At 46.0% G+C, this 21,763-nt stretch overlaps 1 protein-coding gene across 2 annotated transcripts in view; it reads left to right on the top strand.

Annotated features, from left to right (window-relative positions):
- The window catches only part of NFRKB (nuclear factor related to kappaB binding protein), a 55,474-nt gene continuing 33,711 nt past the window's right edge, over window positions 1-21,763 (top strand). For both annotated transcript variants that reach the window (XM_073603326.1, XM_073603324.1), the window contains exons 1-7: window positions 1-144; window positions 4,491-4,635; window positions 7,368-7,572; window positions 15,042-15,169; window positions 16,817-16,991; window positions 17,086-17,187; window positions 18,815-18,888. In XM_073603326.1, coding sequence (XP_073459427.1) covers window positions 4,501-4,635; window positions 7,368-7,572; window positions 15,042-15,169; window positions 16,817-16,991; window positions 17,086-17,187; window positions 18,815-18,888 — 819 coding nt within the window. In that variant the 5' untranslated portion in view covers window positions 1-144; window positions 4,491-4,500. The remainder of the gene's footprint in view (window positions 145-4,490; window positions 4,636-7,367; window positions 7,573-15,041; window positions 15,170-16,816; window positions 16,992-17,085; window positions 17,188-18,814; window positions 18,889-21,763) is intronic.

Raw genomic sequence — 21,763 nt, forward strand, 5'->3', positions numbered from 1 at the left:
CCCGCAGCATGCCGGGATCCGGAAGTGTTTCCATCGTGTGAATTGTTTGTTTCCGGAGCGCCACTTCCGGCAGGCTGAGCGGAAGCCGGTACCGGGAAGAATGAAGCGACGAAGGAGAGGACGGAGCACCGAAGAGGGGAGGAGGTAAGATAAGGACTAGAACTCCCAGCATGTCCTGAACAGAGAAAGCTGGGGGGACTACAACTCCCAGCATGTCCTGTACACAGGGGGACTACGACTCTCAGCATGTCCTCACACAGGGGGACTACGACTCTCAGCATGTCCTGTACACAGGGGAACTACGACTCTCAGCATGTCCTGTACACAGGGGAACTACGACTCTCAGCATGTCCTCACACAGGGGGACTATGACTCTCAGCATGTCCTCACATAGAGGGACTATGACTCTCAGCATGTCCTGTACACATGGGAACTACGACTCTCAGCATGTCCTCACACAGGGGAACTACGACTCTCAGCATGTCCTCACACAGGGGGACTATGACTCTCAGCATGTCCTCACACAGGGGGACTATGACTCTCAGCATGTCCTCACACAGGGGGACTATGACTCTCAGCATGTCCTCACACAGGGGCACTACGACTCTCAGCATGTCCTGTACACAGGGGGACTACGACTCTCAGCATGTCCTGTACACAGGGGGACTACGACTCTCAGCATGTCCTGCACACGGGGGGCTGACTCTCAGCATGTCCTCACACGGGGGGACTACGACTCTCAGCATGTCCTCACACGGGTGGACTACGACTCTCGGCATGTCCTGTACACGGGGGGACTACGACTCTCGGCATGTCCTGTACACGGGGGGACTACGACTCTCGGCATGTCCTCACACGTGGGGACTACGACTCTCGGCATGTCCTGCACACGGGGGGACTACGACTCTCGGCATGTCCTGCACACGGGGGGACTACGACTCTCGGCATGTCCTGCACACGGGGGGACTACGGCTCTCGGCATGTCCTGCACACGGGGAGACTACGGCTCTCGGCATGTCCTGCACACGGGGGGACTACGGCTCTCGGCATGTCCTGCACACGGGGGGACTACGGCTCTCGGCATGTCCTGCACACGGGGGGACTACGGCTCTCGGCATGTCCTGCACACGGGGGGACTACGGCTCTCGGCATGTCCTGCACACGGGGGGACTACGGCTCTCGGCATGTCCTGCACACGGGGGGACTACGGCTCTCGGCATGTCCTGCACACGGGGGGACTACGGCTCTCGGCATGTCCTGCACACGGGGGGACTACGGCTCTCGGCATGTCCTGCACACGGGGGGACTACGGCTCTCGGCATGTCCTGCACACGGGGGGACTACGGCTCTCGGCATGTCCTGCACACGGGGGGACTACGGCTCTCGGCATGTCCTGCACACGGGGGGACTACGACTCTCGGCATGTCCTGCACACGGGGGGACTACGACTCTCGGCATGTCCTGCACACGGGGGGACTACGACTCTCGGCATGTCCTGCACACGGGGGGACTACGACTCTCGGCATGTCCTGCACACGGGGGGACTACGACTCTCGGCATGTCCTGCACACGGGGGGACTACGACTCTCGGCATGTCCTGCACACGGGGGGACTACGACTCTCGGCATGTCCTGCACACGGGGGGACTACGACTCTCGGCATGTCCTGCACACGGGGGGACTACGACTCTCGGCATGTCCTGCACACGGGGGGACTACGACTCTCGGCATGTCCTGCACACGGGGGGACTACGACTCTCGGCATGTCCTGCACACGGGGGGACTACGACTCTCGGCATGTCCTGCACACGGGGGGACTACGACTCTCGGCATGTCCTGCACACGGGGGGACTACGACTCTCGGCATGTCCTGCACACGGGGGGGACTACGACTCTCGGCATGTCCTGCACACGGGGGGGACTACGACTCTCGGCATGTCCTGCACACGGGGGGGACTACGACTCTCGGCATGTCCTGCACACGGGGGGACTACGACTCTCGGCATGTCCTGCACACGGGGGGGACTACGACTCTCGGCATGTCCTGCACACGGGGGGGACTACGACTCTCGGCATGTCCTGCACACGGGGGGGACTACGACTCTCGGCATGTCCTGCACACGGGGGGGACTACGACTCTCGGCATGTCCTGCACACGGGGGGGACTACGACTCTCGGCATGTCCTGCACACGGGGGGGACTACGACTCTCGGCATGTCCTGCACACGGGGGGGACTACGACTCTCGGCATGTCCTGCACACGGGGGGGACTACGACTCTCGGCATGTCCTGCACACGGGGGGGACTACGACTCTCGGCATGTCCTGCACACGGGGGGGACTACGACTCTCGGCATGTCCTGCACACGGGGGGGACTACGACTCTCGGCATGTCCTGCACACGGGGGGGACTACGACTCTCGGCATGTCCTGCACACGGGGGGGACTACGACTCTCGGCATGTCCTGCACACGGGGGGGACTACGACTCTCGGCATGTCCTGCACACGGGGGGGACTACGACTCTCGGCATGTCCTGCACACGGGGGGGACTACGACTCTCGGCATGTCCTGCACACGGGGGGGACTACGACTCTCGGCATGTCCTGCACACGGGGGGGACTACGACTCTCGGCATGTCCTGCACACGGGGGGGACTACGACTCTCGGCATGTCCTGCACACGGGGGGGACTACGACTCTCGGCATGTCCTGCACACGGGGGGGACTACGACTCTCGGCATGTCCTGCACACGGGGGGGACTACGACTCTCGGCATGTCCTGCACACGGGGGGGACTACGACTCTCGGCATGTCCTGCACACGGGGGGGACTACGACTCTCGGCATGTCCTGCACACGGGGGGGACTACGACTCTCGGCATGTCCTGCACACGGGGGGGGACTACGACTCTCGGCATGTCCTGCACACGGGGGGGACTACGACTCTCGGCATGTCCTGCACACGGGGGGGACTACGACTCTCGGCATGTCCTGCACACGGGGGGACTACGACTCTCGGCATGTCCTGCACACGGGGGGACTACGACTCTCGGCATGTCCTGCACACGGGGGGACTACGACTCTCGGCATGTCCTGCACACGGGGGGACTACGACTCTCGGCATGTCCTGCACACGGGGGGACTACGACTCTCGGCATGTCCTGCACACGGGGGGACTACGACTCTCGGCATGCCCTGCACACGGGGGGACTACGACTCTCGGCATGCCCTGCACACGGGGGGACTACGACTCTCGGCATGCCCTGCACACGGGGGGACTACGACTCTCGGCATGCCCTTTATCAGAGATCTATAACTTCCAGTTCGTCCTGCCATAGAGATCGTGGGACTATAACTCTCAGCATAACTTTGAATCCGTGCAGCAAAGATTGTTTATTAAAATGAAATGCTTTCTATTTCCCTGAGATGAGAGAGAATGATAATTACAGCAATCAGTCAAAGAAAACCTAAAGTGGTTATAAAGCCTGAGTGTTTGCATTCCCTGCATTAAAGTGGAGTTCCACCCAAAAGGGAAAGCGCCGCTTGTTTGCCTCCCCCGGCATGCTGAATTCAGCCGGAAGTTCGGCCCCCCTTCTCCTTCCCACCGCTTGGCCATTCACAAAGTGCAGCGCGCTTCGTGCATGCGCAGTAGGGACTCGGTTGTTGGTTTCCCTTAGCTGAGATTATGGTGGTAGCATCCGAGAGCCGATTGAAAAACCGGCTGGGGTGAAGGCACAGCTAGATCCCTGGACAAGTAAGTGTCCTAATGTTAAGTCAGCAGCTACAATATTTGTAGCTGCTGACTTTAGATTTTTTTTTTTTCTGAAGGAGCCTGGAGCTCCGCTTTTAGGGTAAAAAAACACCCCGCTATTTCCCCTCCTCCCCTTTCTAAATTTTTTACCTGAGCCTGTCAGTGATCCAGCTCTGTGCCTGATTTCTATCTTCTCCCTCCTCTCTTTCTCCTCTCACAGGGAGTTGGGCAGCAGCAGAAGCCATTGGCTCCTATTGTTGTCAATCAAATGCTTTGGGGAGCAGGCGGGGCCATGCTGTGTGTCAGACTAGCAGTTTGCTATGGAGGTGCACAGAGAAGAGGAAGAGCCTGGAGCACCATCGGGGGACCCTGGAAAAGGATGTTTGGGGGGCCGCTGTGTGCAAAACCATTACACAGGGCAGGTAAGTATAACATGTTTATTATTTTAATTTTAAAAAAATCCAGCCTTTACAATCACTTTAATCCATAATTGTGTTGGGTATAGTCTATGTGCTCTTTGCTGCGTCTGCTCTGTGTTTTCTCTGTGCTCTGTGATTTCTTGCTGTCTGTGCTCCATAGGTGGCAGAAGAGTTAAAGATCAGAAAGGTCTCTACCAGACTATCAGTAGAAAGTGGCAGATTTATTTCCCAGGCCCCCCCCCCCGCCCATATTATTATTATTATTATTATTATTATTATTTTTTTTTTACAGTATTTCCTCATCCTTTGTCTCCTCCTCCAGATAATCAGTCATGGATCCTCTGGACACAATGCTGAATGACCCCCTGGATCTGGGGTCGGGTGTGGACAACCATAGGGCCCCCATCATGGAGGAATGTTTACTGGGAGGAACCAGAGTCAACCTTCCTGAAGACCTGCTGGAGGATGTGAGTGGCCATATTTGTGTGTGTTTTTTTTCCCCCGACCCCCCCGAGATACTGACAGTCTGAAACGAATGCAGCTCATTAAAGTGGAACTTTACCCAAAAAACATCTTGATAAGAAATAATGTTCTTTAACAAGGAACATACATTCCACATTAATAATTATGCTACCAAAATTAGTGTGTGCTTTAAATTGCCTCCAACATTGCTCCTGTTTCTTCTAGCTGGAGGCTGCCATTTTGCTGAAGCCCTGAACAGCAATAAATCTTCAGGCTGGGTTCACACCTAAGCGAATTTCCTCCGCATCCAATTCAGATAGCAGGAGAATGTGACCAGCTCTCCATGGAGCCGGTTCACACATCTCCGGGGCGCCTGCGAAGCGCACTGCACTGAAACGCTGTGCGTCCTTAGCTCCGTTTCAGGGCCGAATTCAGGCAGAGATTCGTCCCTGAACCAGAGACTGGGGACGCACAGTGTTCCCAGTCTCCGCGTTCCTGTGCGATCCGCAATCGGGTCTAGTGTGAACCGAGCCTAAAGCGGAAATAAACCCATTGATTTAAAGTGGAACTTTACCCATACCAACTTGATCAAAAAAATAATGTTATTTAGAAAGGAACATACATTCTACATTAATAATAATGTTACTGGAAATTAGTGTGTGCTGTAAATTGGCTCCAGCATTGCTACTGTTACTTCTTGCCAAAGGCTGCCATTTTGCTGAAGCCCAAAGTCCTAGAAGTAAATCATAAAGCGGAACTAAACCCACAATTTACCAGGTTCAAATAGTTACATTCCTGGAACGCTGGAAGTGCAAACTGTCACATTTGCTTGTGTCCTCAACCAAACTGTCAAACCATCAAATTGCTGGTGACATGACTGATCACGTGTAGCACCATGGTAGTTGCAGTTCAAATAGAAGCAGCTTCCATGGCTGTAAAGAATAGGAGGGTTTAATTCTGCTTTAAGGCTGTCAGCAGATCGGCCTCTACAAACTCAACAGTGTCTAAAAATGAAGAGCAACTGAGCATGTGCAGAGCAGGGTGAGACAGTCTATTACTTGATTTTAAACAGTATAGGTACTTATTTTTAATGTTTTACATCGCTATACCTGCTAAAAGGGCCAGCCTGAAGTGATCTAACAGGGCTTAATTTTCTGCCTAAAGTTTCACTTTAACAGTTTAATAAATGTTACATTCCTGGAATGCCGGGAAAGCGAACTGTCACATTTGCTTGTGCTGTCAACCAAACTGTCAAACCATCAAACAGCTGGTGTCCTAACTGATCACATGTGCAGGATCAGACAGAAGCAGCTTCCTTGGCTGTAAAAAAAGGAGGGTTTAATTCTGTAGGTTGGCAGCAGATCAGCAGCGGCGGAGACAATCATGTTCCTCTCCCGTTTGGCTGGCTGCCGAGTGAGGGGAAGATGGCCAAACGTCACTCTTAAAGGAGACATTTTCTTTTTTTTTTTTTTCCAACGGTCTTTTTTTTTTTTTTCATTTGCATCTTAGTGTAAATATGAGATCTGAGGTCTTTTTGACCCCAGATCTCATATTTAAGAGGTCCTGTCATGCTTTTTTTCTATTACAAGGGATGTTTACATTTATGGTAATAGGAATAAAAGTGACCCAATGTGTTTTTTTTTTTTTTTTTTTTTTTAAAGGACAGTGTCAAAATAAAAAGTAAAATAAATGAAAATTTTTTTTTTTTTTTAAAGCAGCCCGCCCTGACGAGCTCGCACTCAGAAGTCAACGCATACCTGAGTAGCATTGACTTCTGAGTACCTGAGTATGAAAACTCAGTTCAAACCACACATGTGAGGTATCGCCACGATCGTTAGAGCGAGAGCAATAATTCTAGCCCTAGACCTCCTGTAACGCAAAACTGGTAACCTGTAGAAATTTTTAAACCTCGCCCATGGAGATTTTTAAGGGTAAATGTTTGTCGCCATTCCATGAGCGGGCGCAATTTTGAAGCATGACCTGTTGGGTATCAATTTACTTGGCGTAACATTATCTTTCACAATATAAAACAAAATTTGGCTAACTTTACTGTTGTCTTATTTCTTTATTTCAAAAAAGTGTATTTTTTTAAAGAAAAGTGCATTTGTAAGACCGCTGCGCAAATACGGTGTGACAAAGTATTGCAACGACTGCCATTTTATTCTCTAGGGTGTTCAAAATAATAAAAAAAAAAAAAATATATATATATATATATATATATATAATGTTTGGGGGTTCTAAGTAATTTACTAGCAAAAAAAAATGATTTTCACTTGTAAACAGAGTCTGAAAAACAGGCCCGGTCCTTAAGTGGTTAAAGTGTATGTAAAGCTCCATCATAGATGGAGTGGAAAGGGTTAGACCCCTTGTCAGGTTTTTATTGCTGTCTGTGTCCCCACTGGGGTGATATGCTCTCTCAATTTGTCCCCTGTTCCGGGAACTGTCTAAGAGGGGATTTTCTTCCACCTTGGGGAGATTTCCTCCCACTTTCTTTTGTGTCTCAGTGGTAGGAAGTGAAGGAAAGTCTCCCTAATTGACACAGACAGCAAAAAAAAAAAAAAAAATGGAGGTTTTATCCTTGCCTACACTAACCACCTCCTAAAAGTAAAAAATGCTCTTGAAAAAGAAACCAGTGCAGTTGTAGACTTTTTGTGGAGCTTATGGTTGGGATTTTTGTTATTTGTCCACTTCTCCACCCTTTATATATTATAACTTTGTCCTTCTTGCCCCCCCCCAGCCCGAGCTGTTCTTCGATGTGGTCAGTTTGGATACATGGAAGAATGTCTTGTCTGACTCTCAGCGGGAACATCTCAGGCAGTTCCTACCATCCTTCCCGGAGGACAACACCCGCCAGCAGCAGGACGACATCATCCAAGCTCTGTTCCGGGGAGACAATTTTCGCTTCGGCAACCCACTGCAAACTGCGCAGAAGCTCTTCCGAGGTAGGGCCTCCTTTTTACGTTGGCCACATTTCTTCATTGAAACTCACAATTATCATCAGCCTTGATCCGTTGTTTGAAACTGTATCGAAAGCCAAGTCTCCACTTCCTTTTTTTTTTTTTTTTTTTTTTTTTACATTTTTGAGTGGTGAAGGTCTAGAACAGTGGCTGTTGACCTGTTTGATATAGGGGCCTCAACTGCAGCTCATAGCGTCATCAAAGGGCCCCACATAATGTACACTGTATGTAATGAAGACACTGGTGGGTGCGCACTTAACCACTTGCCGACCGCCGCACGACTATATACGTCGACAGAGCGGCACGGGCAGGCAAAAGGACGTATATGTACGTCCTTGCCTGCCCGCGGGTGGGGGGTCCGATCGGACCCCCCCCCGGTGCCTGCGGCGGTCGGCAAATGTCCCCCGGCGATCGGAGGTGAGGGGGAGGCCATCCATTCGTGGCCCCCCCCTCGCGATCGCTCTCAGCCAATGGGATCATTTCCCTGCCTCTGTATTGTACACAGAGGCAGAGGAAATGATGTCATCTCTCCTCGGCTCGGTATTTTCCGTTCCGGGCCGAGGAGAGAAGACTGCAATGTAAGTGCACCAACACTACACACACAGTAGAACATGCCAGGCACACTAAACACCCCGATCCCCCCCCCCCTGTCACAAACTGACACCAGCAGTTTTTTTTTTTTTTTTTTTTTTTTCTGATTACTGTATTGGTGTCAGTTTGTGACAGTTACAGTGTCAGGGCAGTGAGTGTTAGGCCCCCTGTAGGTCTAGGGTACCCCCCTAACCCCCCCTAATAAAGTTTTAACCCCTTGATCACCCCCTGTCACCAGTGTCGCTAAGCGATCATTTTTCTGATCGCTGTATTAGTGTCGCTGGTGATGCTAGTTAGGGACGTAAATATTTAGGTTCGCCGTCAGAGTTTTATAGCGACAGGGACCCCCATATACTATCTAATAAATGTTTTAACCCCTTGATTGCCCCCTAGTTAACCCTTTCACCACTGATCACTGTATAACCGTTACGGGTGACGCTGGTTAGTTTGTTTATTTTTTATAGTGTCAGGGAACCCGCCGTTTATTACCGAATAAAGATTTAGCCCCCTGATCGCCCGGCGGTGATATGCGTCGCCCCAGGCAGGGTCAGATTAGCGCCAGTACCGCTAACACCCACGCACGCAGCATACGCCTCCCTTAGTGGTATAGTATCTGATCGCATCAATATCTGATCCGATCAGATCTATACTAGCGTCCCCAGCAGTTTAGGGTTCCCAAAAACACAGTGTTAGCGGGATCAGCCCAGATACCTGCTAGCACCTACGTTTTGCCCCTCCGCCCAGCTCGGCCCAGCCCACCCAAGTGCAGTATCGATCGATCACTGTCACTTACAAAACACTAAACGCATAACTGCAGCGTTCGCTGAGTCAGGCCTGATCCCTGCGATCGCTAACAGTTTTTTTGGTAGCATTTTGGTGAAATGGCAAGCACCAGCCCCAGGCAGCGTCAGGTTAGTGCCAGTACCGCTAACACCCACGCACCGTACACCTCCCTTAGTGGTATAGTATCTGAACGCATCAATATCTGATCCGATCAGATCTATACTAGCGTCCCCAGCAGTTTAGGGTTCCCACAAACGCAGTGTTAGCGGGATCAGCCCAGATACCTGCTAGCAACTGCGTTTTACCCCTCCGCCCGGCCCAGCCCAGCCCACCCAAGTGCAGTATCGATCGATCACTGTCACTTACAAAACACTAAACGCATAACTGCAGCGTTCGCAGAGTCAGGCCTGATCCCTGCGATCGCTAACAGTTTTTTTTGTAGCGTTTTGGTGAACTGGCAAGCACCAGCCCCAGGCAGCGTCAGGTTAGTGCCAGTAGCGCTAACACCCACGCACGCACTGTACACCTCCCTTAGTGGTATAGTATCTGAACTGATCAATATCTGATCCGATCAGATCTATACTGGCGTCCCCAGCAGTTTAGGGTTCCCAAAAACGCAGTGTTAGCGGGATCAGCCCAGATACCTGCTAGCACCTGCGTTTTGCCCCTCCGCCCGGCCCAGCCCAGCCCACCCAAGTGCAGTATCGATCGATCACTGTCACTTACAAAACACTAAATGCATAACTGCAGCGTTCGCAGAGTCAGGCCTGATCCCTGCGATCGTTAACAGTTTTTTTGGTAGCGTTTTGGTGAACTGGCAAGCGCCAGCGGCCTAGTACACCCTGGTCGTAGTCAAACCAGCACTGCAGTAACACTTGGTGACGTGGCGAGTCCCATAAGTGCAGTTCAAGCTGGTGAGGTGGCAAGCACAAGTAGTGTCCCGCTGCCACCAAAAAGACAAACACAGGCCCGTCGTGCCCATAGTGCCCTTCCTGCTGCATTCGCCAATCCTAATTGGGAACCTACAGCTTCTGCAGCGCCCGTACTTCCCCCATTCACATCCCCAACCAAATGCAGTCGGCTGCATGAGAGGCATTTTTATGTCCTCCCGAGTACCCCTACCCAGCGAACCCCCCCAAAAAAGATGTTGTGTCTGCAGCAAGCGCGGATATAGGCGTGACACCCGCTATTATTGTCCCTCCTGTCCTGACAATCCTGGTCTTTGCATTGGTGAATGTTTTGAACGCTACCATTCACTAGTTGAGTATTAGCGTAGGGTACAGCATTGCACAGACTAGGACACACTTTCACAGGGTCTCCCAAGATGCCATCGCATTTTGAGAGACCCGAACCTGGAACCGGTTACAGTTATAAAAGTTACAGTTACAAAAAAAGTGAAAAAAAAAAAAAAAAAAAACACAAACAAAAATATAAAATAAAAAATAATAGTTGTCGTTTTATTGTTCTCTCTCTATTCTCTCTCTCTCTATTCTCTCTATTGTTCTGCTCTTTTTTACTGTATTCTATTCTGCAATGTTTTATTGTTATTATGTTTTATCATGTTTGCTTTTCAGGTCTGCAATTTTTTATACTTTACCGTTTACTGTGCTTTATTGTTAACCATATTTTTGTCTGAGTACAGCATTCACGACTTTGAGTGGTTATACCAGAATGATGCTTGCAGGTTTAGGTATCATCTTGGTATCATTCTTTTCAGCCAGCGGTCGGCTTTCATGTAGAAGCAATCCTAGCGGCTAATTAGCCTCTAGACTGCTTTTACAAGCAGTGGGAGAGAATGCCCCCCCCCCCCCCACCGTCTTCCGTGTTTTTCTCTGGCTCTCCTGTCTCAACAGGGAACCTGAGAATGCAGCCGGTGATTCAGCCAGCTGACCATAGACCTGATCAGAGACCAGAGTGGCTCCAAACATCTCTATGGCCTAAGAAACCGGAAGCTACGAGCATTTTATGACTTAGATTTCGCCGGATGTAAATAGCGCCATTGGGAAATTGGGGAAGCATTTTATCACACCGATCTTGGTGTGGTCAGATGCTTTGAGGGCAGAGGAGAAATCTAGGGTCTAATAGACCCCAATTTTTTCAAAAAAGAGTACCTGTCACTACCTATTGCTATCATAGGGGATATTTACATTCCCTGAGATAACAATAAAAATGATTAAAAAAAAAAAAAAATGAAAGGAACAGTTTTAAAATAAGATAAAAAAGCAAAAAAATAATAAAGAAAAAAAAAAAAAAAAAAAAAAAGCACCCCTGTCCCCCCTGCTCTTGCGCTAAGGCGAACGCAAGCGTCGGTCTGGCGTCAAATGTAAACAGCAATTGCACCATGCATGTGAGGTATCACCGCGACGGTCAGATCGAGGGCAGTAATTTTAGCAGTAGACCTCCTCTGTAAATCTAAAGTGGTAACCTGTAAAGGCTTTTAAAGGCTTTTAAAAATGTATTTATTTTGTTGTCACTGCACGTTTGTGCACAGTTGTAAAGCATGTCATGTTTGGTATCCATGTACTCGGCCTAAGATCATCTTTTTTATTTCATCAAACATTTGGGCAATATAGTGTGTTTTAGTGCATTAAAATGTAAAAAAGTGTGTTTTTTCCCCAAAAAATGCGTTTGAAAAATCGCTGCGCAAATACTGTGTGAAAAAAAAAAATTAAACACCCACCATTTTAATCTGTAGGGCATTTGCTTTAAAAAAATATATAATGTGTGGGGGTTCAAAGTAATTTTCTTGCAAAAAAAAATAATTTTTTCATGTAATCAAAAAGTGTCAGAAAGGGCTTTGTCTTCAAGTGGTTAGAAGAGTGGGTGATGTGTGACATAAGCTTCTAAATGTTGTGCATAAAATGCCAGGACAGTTCAAACCCCCCCAAATGACCCCATTTTGGAAAGTAGACACCCCAAGCTATTTGCTGAGAGGCATGTCGAGTCCATGGAATATTTTATATTGTGACACAAGTTGCGGGAAAGAGACAAATTATTATTATTTTTTTTTTTTTTTGCACAAAGTTGTCACTAAATGATATATTGCTCAAACATGCCATGGGAATATGTGAAATTACACCCCAAAATACATTCTGTTGCTTCTCCTGAGTACGGGGATACCACATGTGTGAGACTTTTTGGGAGCCTAGCCACGTATGGGACCCCGAAAACCAAGCACCGCCTTCAGGCTTTCTAAGGGCGTAAATTTTTGATTTCACTCTTCACTGCCTATCACAGTCTCGGAGGCCATGGAATGCCCAGGTGGCACAAACCCCCCCCCAAATGACCCCATTTTGGAAAGTAGACACCCCAAGCTATTTGCTGAGAGGTATAGTGAGTATTTTGCAGACCTCACTTTTTGTCACAAAGTTTTGAAAATTAAAAAAAGAAAAAAAAAATTTTTTTTTTTGTCTTTCTTCATTTTCAAAAACAAATGAGAGCTGCAAAATACTCACCATGCCTCTCAGCAAATAGCTTGGGGTGTCTACTTTCCAAAATGGGGTCATTTGGGGGGGTTTTGTGCCACCTGGGCATTCCATGGCCTCCGAAACTGTGATAGGCAGTGAAGAGTGAAATCAAAAATGTACACCCTTAGAAATCCTGAAGGCGGTGATTGGTTTTCGGGGTCCCGTACGCGGCTAGGCTCCCAAAAAGTCCCACACATGTGGTATCCCCATACTCAGGAGAAGCAGCTAAATGTATTTTGGGGTGCAATTCCACATATGCCCATGACCTGTGTGAGCAATATATCATTTAGTGACAACTTTGTGCAAAAAAAAAAAAAAAAAATAAATAAATTGTCACTTTCCCGCAACTTGTGTCAAAATATAAAATATTCCATGGACTCAACATGCCTCTCAGCAAATAGCTTGGGGTGTCTACTTTCCAAAATGGGGTCATTTGGGGGGGGTTTGTGCCATCTGGGCATTTTATGGCCTTCAAAACTGTGATAGGTAGTGAGGAGTAAAATCAAAAATGTACGCCCTTAGAAATCCTGAAGGCAGTGATTGGTTTTCGGGGCCCCGTATGCGGCTAGGCTCCCAAAAAGTCCCACACATGTGGTGTCCCCATACTCAGGAGAAGCAGCTAAATGTATTTTGGGGTGCAATTCCACATATGCCCATGGCCTGTGTGAGCAATATATCATTTAGTGACAACTTTTTGTAATTTTGTTTTTTTTTTTTTTTTTTTTTCATTATTCAATCACTTGGGACAAAAAAAATGAATATTCAATGGGCTCAACATGCCTCTCAGCAATTTCCTTGGGGTGTCTACTTTCCAAAATGGGGTCATTTGTGGGGGTTTTGTACTGCCCTGTCATTTTAGCACCTCAAGAAATGACATAGGCAGTCATAAATTAAAGACTGTGTAAATTCCAGAAAATGTACCCTAGTTTGTAGGCGCTATAACTTTTGCGCAAACCAATAAATATACACTTATTGACATTTTTTTTACCAAAGACATGTGGCCAAATACATTTTGGCCTAAATGTATGACTAAAATTGAGTTTATTGGATTTTTTTTAGAACAAAAAGTAGAAAATATCATTTTTTTTCAAAATTTTCGGTCTTTTTCCGTGTATAGCGCAAAAAATAAAAACGGCAGAGGTGATCAAATACCATCAAAAGAAAGCTCTATTTGTGGGAAGAAAAGGACGCAAATTTCGTTTGGTTACAGCATTGCATGACCGCGCAATTAGCAGTTAAAGCGACGCAGTGCCAAATTGTAAAAAGTGCTCTGGTCAGGAAGGGGGTAAATCCTTCCGGGGCTGAAGTGGTTAAGTAGACAGCCAGAGGCTTAGGGGCATGCTACAGGTGTGCTTGGAGACTGGGTGCGTGTAATATAACATTGCTAGAGATTACTGCTTTTACAGTCAGCGCTCCCTACATCCCTTTTGGAAATTGATTGGATTTAATAAATTAAGTGGATGGTAGAATCCAGTTTAGTATGTATTTTTCTATATTGTCCCTGAGTGAGCACCCAGGCAAGGGACACACAGACTACTGCCTGGTAAAGCCCAAGGGCTGCACAGTGGGTACCAAAGAGCAACATGTAGACCTCGCACCACAGGTTTGATACCAGGAGGGTAGAACCTCATTTTATGTTTTTAATTACTCAAACAGAAAGGATTATATAGGGTAGTGGAAGTGTTACAATGTTAGGCACTACCGCACAAGCACTTCTAAAGCTACTACTAAGAAGACAATGAACTGCTTTATAACTTAGCTTAGTTAACCATAGAGCCAGACATAAAACCAAGAACTTACCAATCCAGCAATAGGGAGGAGCTGTAAAATAAAGATAACTACAACAGCACAAAGGAGACTGGGTGTACCACGTTGTGTATATTTTGATGGTTCTGGACTTTTAAGCATTGTATACGGTGATATGTTGATTTGAAACACTCTTTACTATTTGATGAATTTTAACATTTGTAATAAAAGTTATACTTTTTATATTTATTTTTTTTACTACCATTTGGTTGCCTTCAAAATCCTGTAAGAGGTATTTGGTTAATTTTGAACTTACAGATCCATGTCAGCTTTTGTAAATGGCAATTGTCATGTCAACACTGGCAGATCTGTTCCAGGGAGCCTGTTATGCTATGTGGAAAGCCTGGAGGCGGGTTGTTTAACAGAGTGGCAAGGCGGCTGTCTTCAGTATGCATGCTGAGTGGGGAATCCAGAGAGCTCTGCTTGTCTAGCCAGAAGGCTGGGTAGTGTTGCTGGTTGCTATGATAAAGCATTTTGGAGTATTTCCTCCTTTGTCAAGGTGCTACCTCCCCGATGGTTCGCAGATTAAGTACAGTGCGGGAAAAGGGAGTCTGTGGAGGGGGTGGTCCAAGGTGTGGCTTCTTGCAGTTGTCCTGAAAAAATAAAGTTTTACAAGCATTGGACTTTACAGTGTGAAAGGAAGAGCCCCCTACTTGGCATTTTCACTCGGCCAGCCAAGGAAGTGATTCACAATAGAGGATTTGAGAGCAACGGGGAATAGTGATATTTTTTTCTTTTTGATTTTAATTCAAGTGAGTAGAGTTTTTGCTTTAGATCTTTTTGTAACATACTCTTTCTTTGTGTTAGATGGCCACTTGAACCCAGAAGTGGTGAAGTACCGCCAGCTCTGTCTGAAGTCCCAGTACAAACGTTATGTCAGCTCACAACAGCAATATTTCCACACCCTGCTTAAACAGATCCTGGCCTCTCGGAAGGTGAGTGTGAGCTCAAATGGGAGATACATGAGGGGTCCCCTGGCCTCCTGGAAGGCGAGGGCGAGCTCAGATGAGAAATACACAAAAGGGGTCCTCTGGCCTCCCTGAAGGTGAGTGCGAGCACAGTAGGGAGAAACACAAAAGGGGTCACCTAGCTTCCTGAAAGGTGAGTGTGTGCTTAGATGGGAGACACACAGAAGACCCCTGGCCTCCCGGATGGTGAGTGTGAGATCAGATGGGACATGCATGAGAGGGGCCTGCTGGGAAATAAGTGTGTGTTCAGATGGGAGGTACATAAGAGGGGGTCACCTGGCTTCCTGGAAGGTGAGAGTGAACTCAGATAGAAGAAGCAAGAGAGGGGTTTCCTGTCCTCCTGGAGGGGGAATTGCGAACTCAGAATGGAGATGCATGAGAGGGAACTCCTGGAAGATGTGTATGCTCAGATGGGAGAAGCATGAAAGGGGCGTCCTGTCCTTCTGGAAAGTGAGTTTGAACTCAGATGGGAGATGCAAGAGGGGGGGCCTCACAAAAGGTAATTGTGATCATGGATGGAAGATGCATGAGTGGGGCCTCCTGGCCACTCAGAAGTTGAGTGTGGGCTAAGTTGGGTTCAGCGTAAGAAGAGAATAATTCGCATTGGCTATCCTTATGCAGGTTTTTGTACATGGCAGTGTCTGCTCAATCTTGGTGCATTCTAACGAAAGGGGGATTAAAGGGATGGAGCGGTAGATTGTATTTATGTTAATTTTGTATTGTTATCTAATGGTATGATGGGGGTAGGATTATGGAGAATCTGGGTGTTGGGTTGGCAGCTTCAGCGATCACCTTGGATTGTGATGAGTCAAGTATTTGAGTGCCGGAATGTAATATATTTGAATCCTAAATGTACCGGTACTTACTTTTTCCAAAGTCAAGTTATTTACGAAACACACAAAAAAAAACACATTTTGTGAGCTATCCCCTGTCCCCTTAATCAGGCTTGAAGAAACAAAAAAAAAGTATAACAACAAAAATCAACGAATAAGTAGGTGTTCTTCCACCTATTCTCTTAACAACTCTTGTGTTATTCATTTGTACGCTAAACTTGAATTCATTTGTAACACGTGTTTATATTTATGTTTTTACACTGACATTAGCTAATCTCTAGCGCAATTCTTTATTTTCGAGTGTTTTTTGACTATGCCTATAGCGCATAGCAGAGTTGCAATTTGCATAATTTTTGTAACGTATCGTTTTACTTTTTGTTTTGTTTTAGTGTTTTGATTTCATGATTTTATAAGCATAGTTTTCTTTCTCTTAGGAACCAAGTAGGTGTTCTTACCTGCTGCTTGACTGATTCAGTGCAAACTCGGCCAATTTTAGAACCCCTATAAAACACCTTTTTGAGAGCTAGTTCTAGCAGGGCTCCTCCTCCTCTGAGTGATGTGCAGGAAATGGACAAAGTGAAGGCTTTGCCGTTTTTGAGCACATTAAAGTGTTAAACCTAATTTATACTCAAAAATGCATGAATGCTTTGAAACTGATGCCCCATTTTTTTACATGCTATACTGCTTTTATATCAAACTTCTACGATATCGGGGCTAACATTTAATTGTCAGTTTCGGTGTCTCTCTCCTTCCCTGATTCTATGTTTACCCTGGCTTGCAGGAGCTTTTGGACCTTGCCAGAAAGAATGGTCCAGACCTGGTGATGAAACGGAAAGCCACTTCTCCACGGAACACACCGGAGGAGAGAGAGAGGCGGGCACAGCGGCGGTACCTGAAGATCTTGCGAGAGGTGAAAGAGGAGTGTGGGGATGGTACACTGTCCTCAGAGGAGGAAGGTAAGAATCTGGCTCAGAAAGTATGCCTTATCAGGAAGTTCCCTGTTGTACATGTGCAGTTTTTGTTTCTTAAGTAATTTTATTTTGTCTTTAGATTTAACCTCTTGGCTCCCGGGGTCGCCTACCAATTCTCCAGGTACTAGTGTACCACTCCGCTCTGTCCCCACTCTGTCTACACAGGACATGAAAACTGCAGGTAGGTCCTGCCATAAACTTTTGTCATTGTTTAATGCCCTCTTAAACGGGACTCCTCTTGTGGAAACTGTGCCTAGAAAAGGCATGTAGAGGGCAAAGAACTAGTCATAAGTACGTACTTGTGGTCTCACTGCAGCTGATCTTTTCCTATTACCTACTATGACTTTTTTACCTGTGTGGATGCCGCCATCTTGGTAGAGGCAGGGCTTTGCTGGCTAGTGTCAAAGTGACCCCACTGATGACTGTTGATCTGGTGACTAGTGTGGTTGATCATAAAAAAGCAGCAGGAGAGGTGGAGGAAGCACAGATCCACAGAATGGGTGAAGCAGAGAGATCCTTGCACTCTAGGCCCTCAGGTACAGCTTCTTCTAAAGCAATGCAGTAATGTGGCACCTCTATTGTAAACTTGTTTTGCATTGTGTTTCTTTGTTGAGGTGCCCATTTTGGAAGAGGAACAGGGATATCCTCATGTCATAGCTACCCCTCTGATGATTGGTGATCTAGTGCCTGGTGAAGTAATGATTAAGAAGTAGTTAGAGGCAGAATAAACACAGATTCACACAATGAATGAAGCAGGGAGATTCGCACAATACAGACTCCTCTCCAGCAAGCAGTACAGTTGTGACAAGACCAAATCTCACGCCCAGTTGGGTGAGATTGGAAGTCAGAAGCAGCAGTGCCTTAGACAACCTTATGCCCCGTACACGCGATCGGACTTTCCGACAGCAAATGTTGGATGTGAGCTTGTTGTCGGAAAGTCCGACCTTGTGTATGCTCCATAGAACATTTGCTGTCGGACTTTCCACCAACAAATGTTTGAGAGCAGGTTCTCAAATTTTCTGACAACAAAACTTGTTGGAAATTCCGAGCATGTGTACACAAGTCCGACGCTCGGAATCAAGCAGAAGAGCCGCACTGGCTATTGAACTTAATTTTTCTCGGCTCCTCGTACGTCTTGTATGTCACCGTGTTCTTGACGTTTGGAATGTCCGACAACATTTGTGTGACCGTATCCATGCAAGACAAGTTTGAGCCAACATCCGTCCTAAACAAAAATTCACAGTTTTGTTGGAAAGTCCGATCGTGTGTACGGGGCATTACACTGCAGACATTCAGCTATTAGGATACGGCACAGGAGTGCTTAGGCACAAGAAGTGCACTGCTATTTTTCAGGAGCAGTTAAAGACAAAGGGTTGATTTAGGCAAAATGAACATTTCTAGACGTTCCCTATAAAATAGCAAATCTTCACCTTTTTTTTTTTTTTTTTTTTAACGTTTATGTTCACTTTAACTTCCAGTCTCCAATAGCAACTGAAGACACAAATGAACAATGCTTTTGCTATAAAGCTTGTAAAACGTGTGCAAAGAAATATTGATCAACTGAGACCATTTAAAGGGGTTCTAAAGGCAGAAGGTTTTTTATCTTCATGCATTATATGCATGAAGATAAAAAAAAAAAACTTATGGGTGCAGCAGCCCCCCTAATACTTACCTGAGCCCCATCTCGATTAAGCGATGTTGCACGAGAGCCTCGGCTGTTCGGGACTCTCCCTCCTCATTGGCTGAAAATACTTTTTTAGTGCAGAAAAGTGGGACATCTGTAACGATGTGACATCTGTTTAATGCAGATAAAGTCGATTTGACAGAAAGGGACTTGAAGATGATGCTCCGGAAACATCGAGAGAAACAGAAGCTTCAGCCGGTGAGTGTGCATTATCATCCACAATCAATTAAAAAAGAGCGTAATTACCAAAGTTATTTGGGTTTCTTCCAGGCTAAAAGGACCATAAATACTGTAATCATGCTTGTTGCAGGGGCCTCCCAGTATATGCTCCCCCCTATGATTTCATGGACAGTGGATCTGAAGCGTTTGCATATCTGGGCTTTCCTGTCTAGGATTATTTTATTTATTTATTTTTTAGTGTCCTAGTTGTGGGCCCTCTTTATCACCTTTTTGGTTTTTCCCTAAGGCCTCTTCTCTGCCAGCTCTCCCTTCTTCCCATTGGATCAGGCTCCTCCTCCTGTGTTACCTTTGAAGGTGTAGAGTAGTGAAGGGAGGAGTCCTCCATACCCTGCTGAGATAGATACAAAATTCCAGGTCTACAAATAGTTTATATTATCCATTTTGGACTTATAAATCCAGTTTCTTAAATTTGCTTTCTATCCCCTTGTACAATAAAACACACTATAAGCATAATGTTGCAGTTTTTATAGGAGAATGGAGCTACAAACTCAAAAGAATAAAAAAAATTAAAAAAAAAAGTTAAAACAAACCTTAAAAATGTGTACGGGACGCAGAGAGTGGAATAAAAAGAAAAGATGTACCAAAAAAAAACAACTTATATAATATGCACCATACAACAAAGGAACCCAGGGCGTATAGGCAATCATTTAGAAAGGGGAGATCAGTCAGGAGACAGTGCTGAATATTGCCACTAGGAAGCTAAAGATATGACTCTTACCACGCTAAGCTTGACTCCAAGTACTATTTGGCATCAAGGCCAAGGAGAAATGGTGCAACCAGTTAATAACCACTTGAAAAAAAAAAAAAATATATATATATATATATTTTATATAATAATATTTTATATAAAAAATGTAATTATTTTTTTACTATTAATGGTGACTAATACAGCGATTTATTGCATCTGAAAAAATAATATATATTTATTAAAAAAATAATACTGCGATTATTGCGGCTGACATTGGGAACCAGTGACACTAATACAGTGATCAGTGCTAAAAAATATGCACTGTACGAATGACACTGGGTGGGAAGGGGTTACCATCAGGGACAATCAAAGGGTTAACTGTGTGCCTAACCAGTACTACGCTGTGGGAGGTGCTTTTACTAGGGGAAGACATGGATCCCAGTCCCTGCTTTGCAGACACACATGATCCATGCCTTCCCTCCGGTCACAATGGTGGTCTGCCTTGTTTACCTAGGCAGACCGCCATTCTGCGCCTCTGCTCGATGATCATTTAGATGGCGGCGGACATAGATGTGTGTGATTACATGCTTGGGGCACCCGTAAGAGCCGGATCAGGTATGTATACCTGATCTGGTGCAGATCAGGTATACCTTAAGCGGGTAATGCAGGCCAAAGACTAAGATTGGTTAGAATTGGAACATTCATAAATAACTACAGTCATCAATCCAAATAGTTATCCAATTTCAACTTTTTCACCAAATCTGTTACACTTTGGTAAAGATACATAAACTGGAGTTATGTCCCACTTGCCTTTGTTTCAGTGTCTGCGGTGAAGAAGCCGATTTTTACTTCCTCCATTCTTGTTGCTATATTCAGCCGTTCTAGAGATTGGGTAAATTCCTTTATAGCGCTAACATTAGGACTACCCCATATATACACAACCCTCAAAACCTGTGTTCTTTAAATGTGTACAACCCCTTTTATATATACTAAATTTTATTTTTCTACCTTTTTTTTTCTATCCTGACATGCCTGTTAGAATGGAAAAGGCTATTTAATGCCAATCTCCCTCTCCATAAATTGACCTATTTAGGTACAAACCACAACAGACAAAATGTGGCCCAGATCCTTTATTACATTTCCCCCCTAGAACCCTGGTGATCCGGATTGTGATTAGTATCAGAGTTCATTATATACAAGGATAATGTGTACTTCTTCCCTCAGCGTAACGGGATCCACCATAGAACCACCTTCTTCTAATGAGCACAATTTACAATGTATGGCGAGTTTGTTATAATTGGGAGAAATTTTTTTTCTTTGTTTTGTAATTGCCAAATACCAATAAGAAGCATCTTACAAAAGCAGCTAACGATGAAAGAGCTGCCCTGAACATCTACATAAGTAAAAGTAAATATCAAATATAGCTGTTTAGATTAGGGATCGACCAATATTGTTTTTTCAGGGCCTATACCGATTTTTTTTTTTTTTTTTCAGCTGCCTTTCAGGCCCATAACCAATATCACGTGCCAATATTCTGTAGATTTAAACTTTTTTTTTTTTATTTTTAATCACTTTTATTGCTGTCACAAGTAATGTAAACATCCCTTGTGACAGTAATAGGCAGTGACAGGTACTCTTTATGAAGGGATCTGGGGTCTATAAGACTCCAAACTCCTTCTCTGCTCTTGAAAGTATTCAAAACGTCAAGATCAGCCTTTTTGAATACTTTCTATTTTTTAAAACTGGCGCCTTTAGGATGTTAGTAATCCAGAAGTGATGTCATGACATTTGCTTCCGGGTTACTAGATCAGAGACCCGAACAAAGCTGATGCTTTGTTCGGGTCTTCGGCCAGCCGGCAGATGTGCCGGCTGGTGGCTCGGGTCTCCCGTTGGGACAGGAGAGCCCGGGCGAGCGGGAGGGAATGTCCCTTCCCGCTGCTTGTAATAATAGCCGAGCGGCTGCTGAGCCGCATCGGTGGTGGTTTCAAGGAAGCTGACCTTTCGATCTAAAGCACAGTAGCCGGTACAACCCCTTAAAGCAATATCGGTTTTGTGACGGATACCAATGCTTCAAAAAAATTGAATATCGGCCGACCCCTAGTTTAGATCCAACCAATCACGGTGCAGCTGTCACTCTTGAATGCT

The sequence above is a fragment of the Aquarana catesbeiana genome, linkage group LG10, assembly GCF_042186555.1.
Source record: "Aquarana catesbeiana isolate 2022-GZ linkage group LG10, ASM4218655v1, whole genome shotgun sequence".
Taxonomy (NCBI): Eukaryota; Metazoa; Chordata; class Amphibia; order Anura; family Ranidae; genus Aquarana; species Aquarana catesbeiana.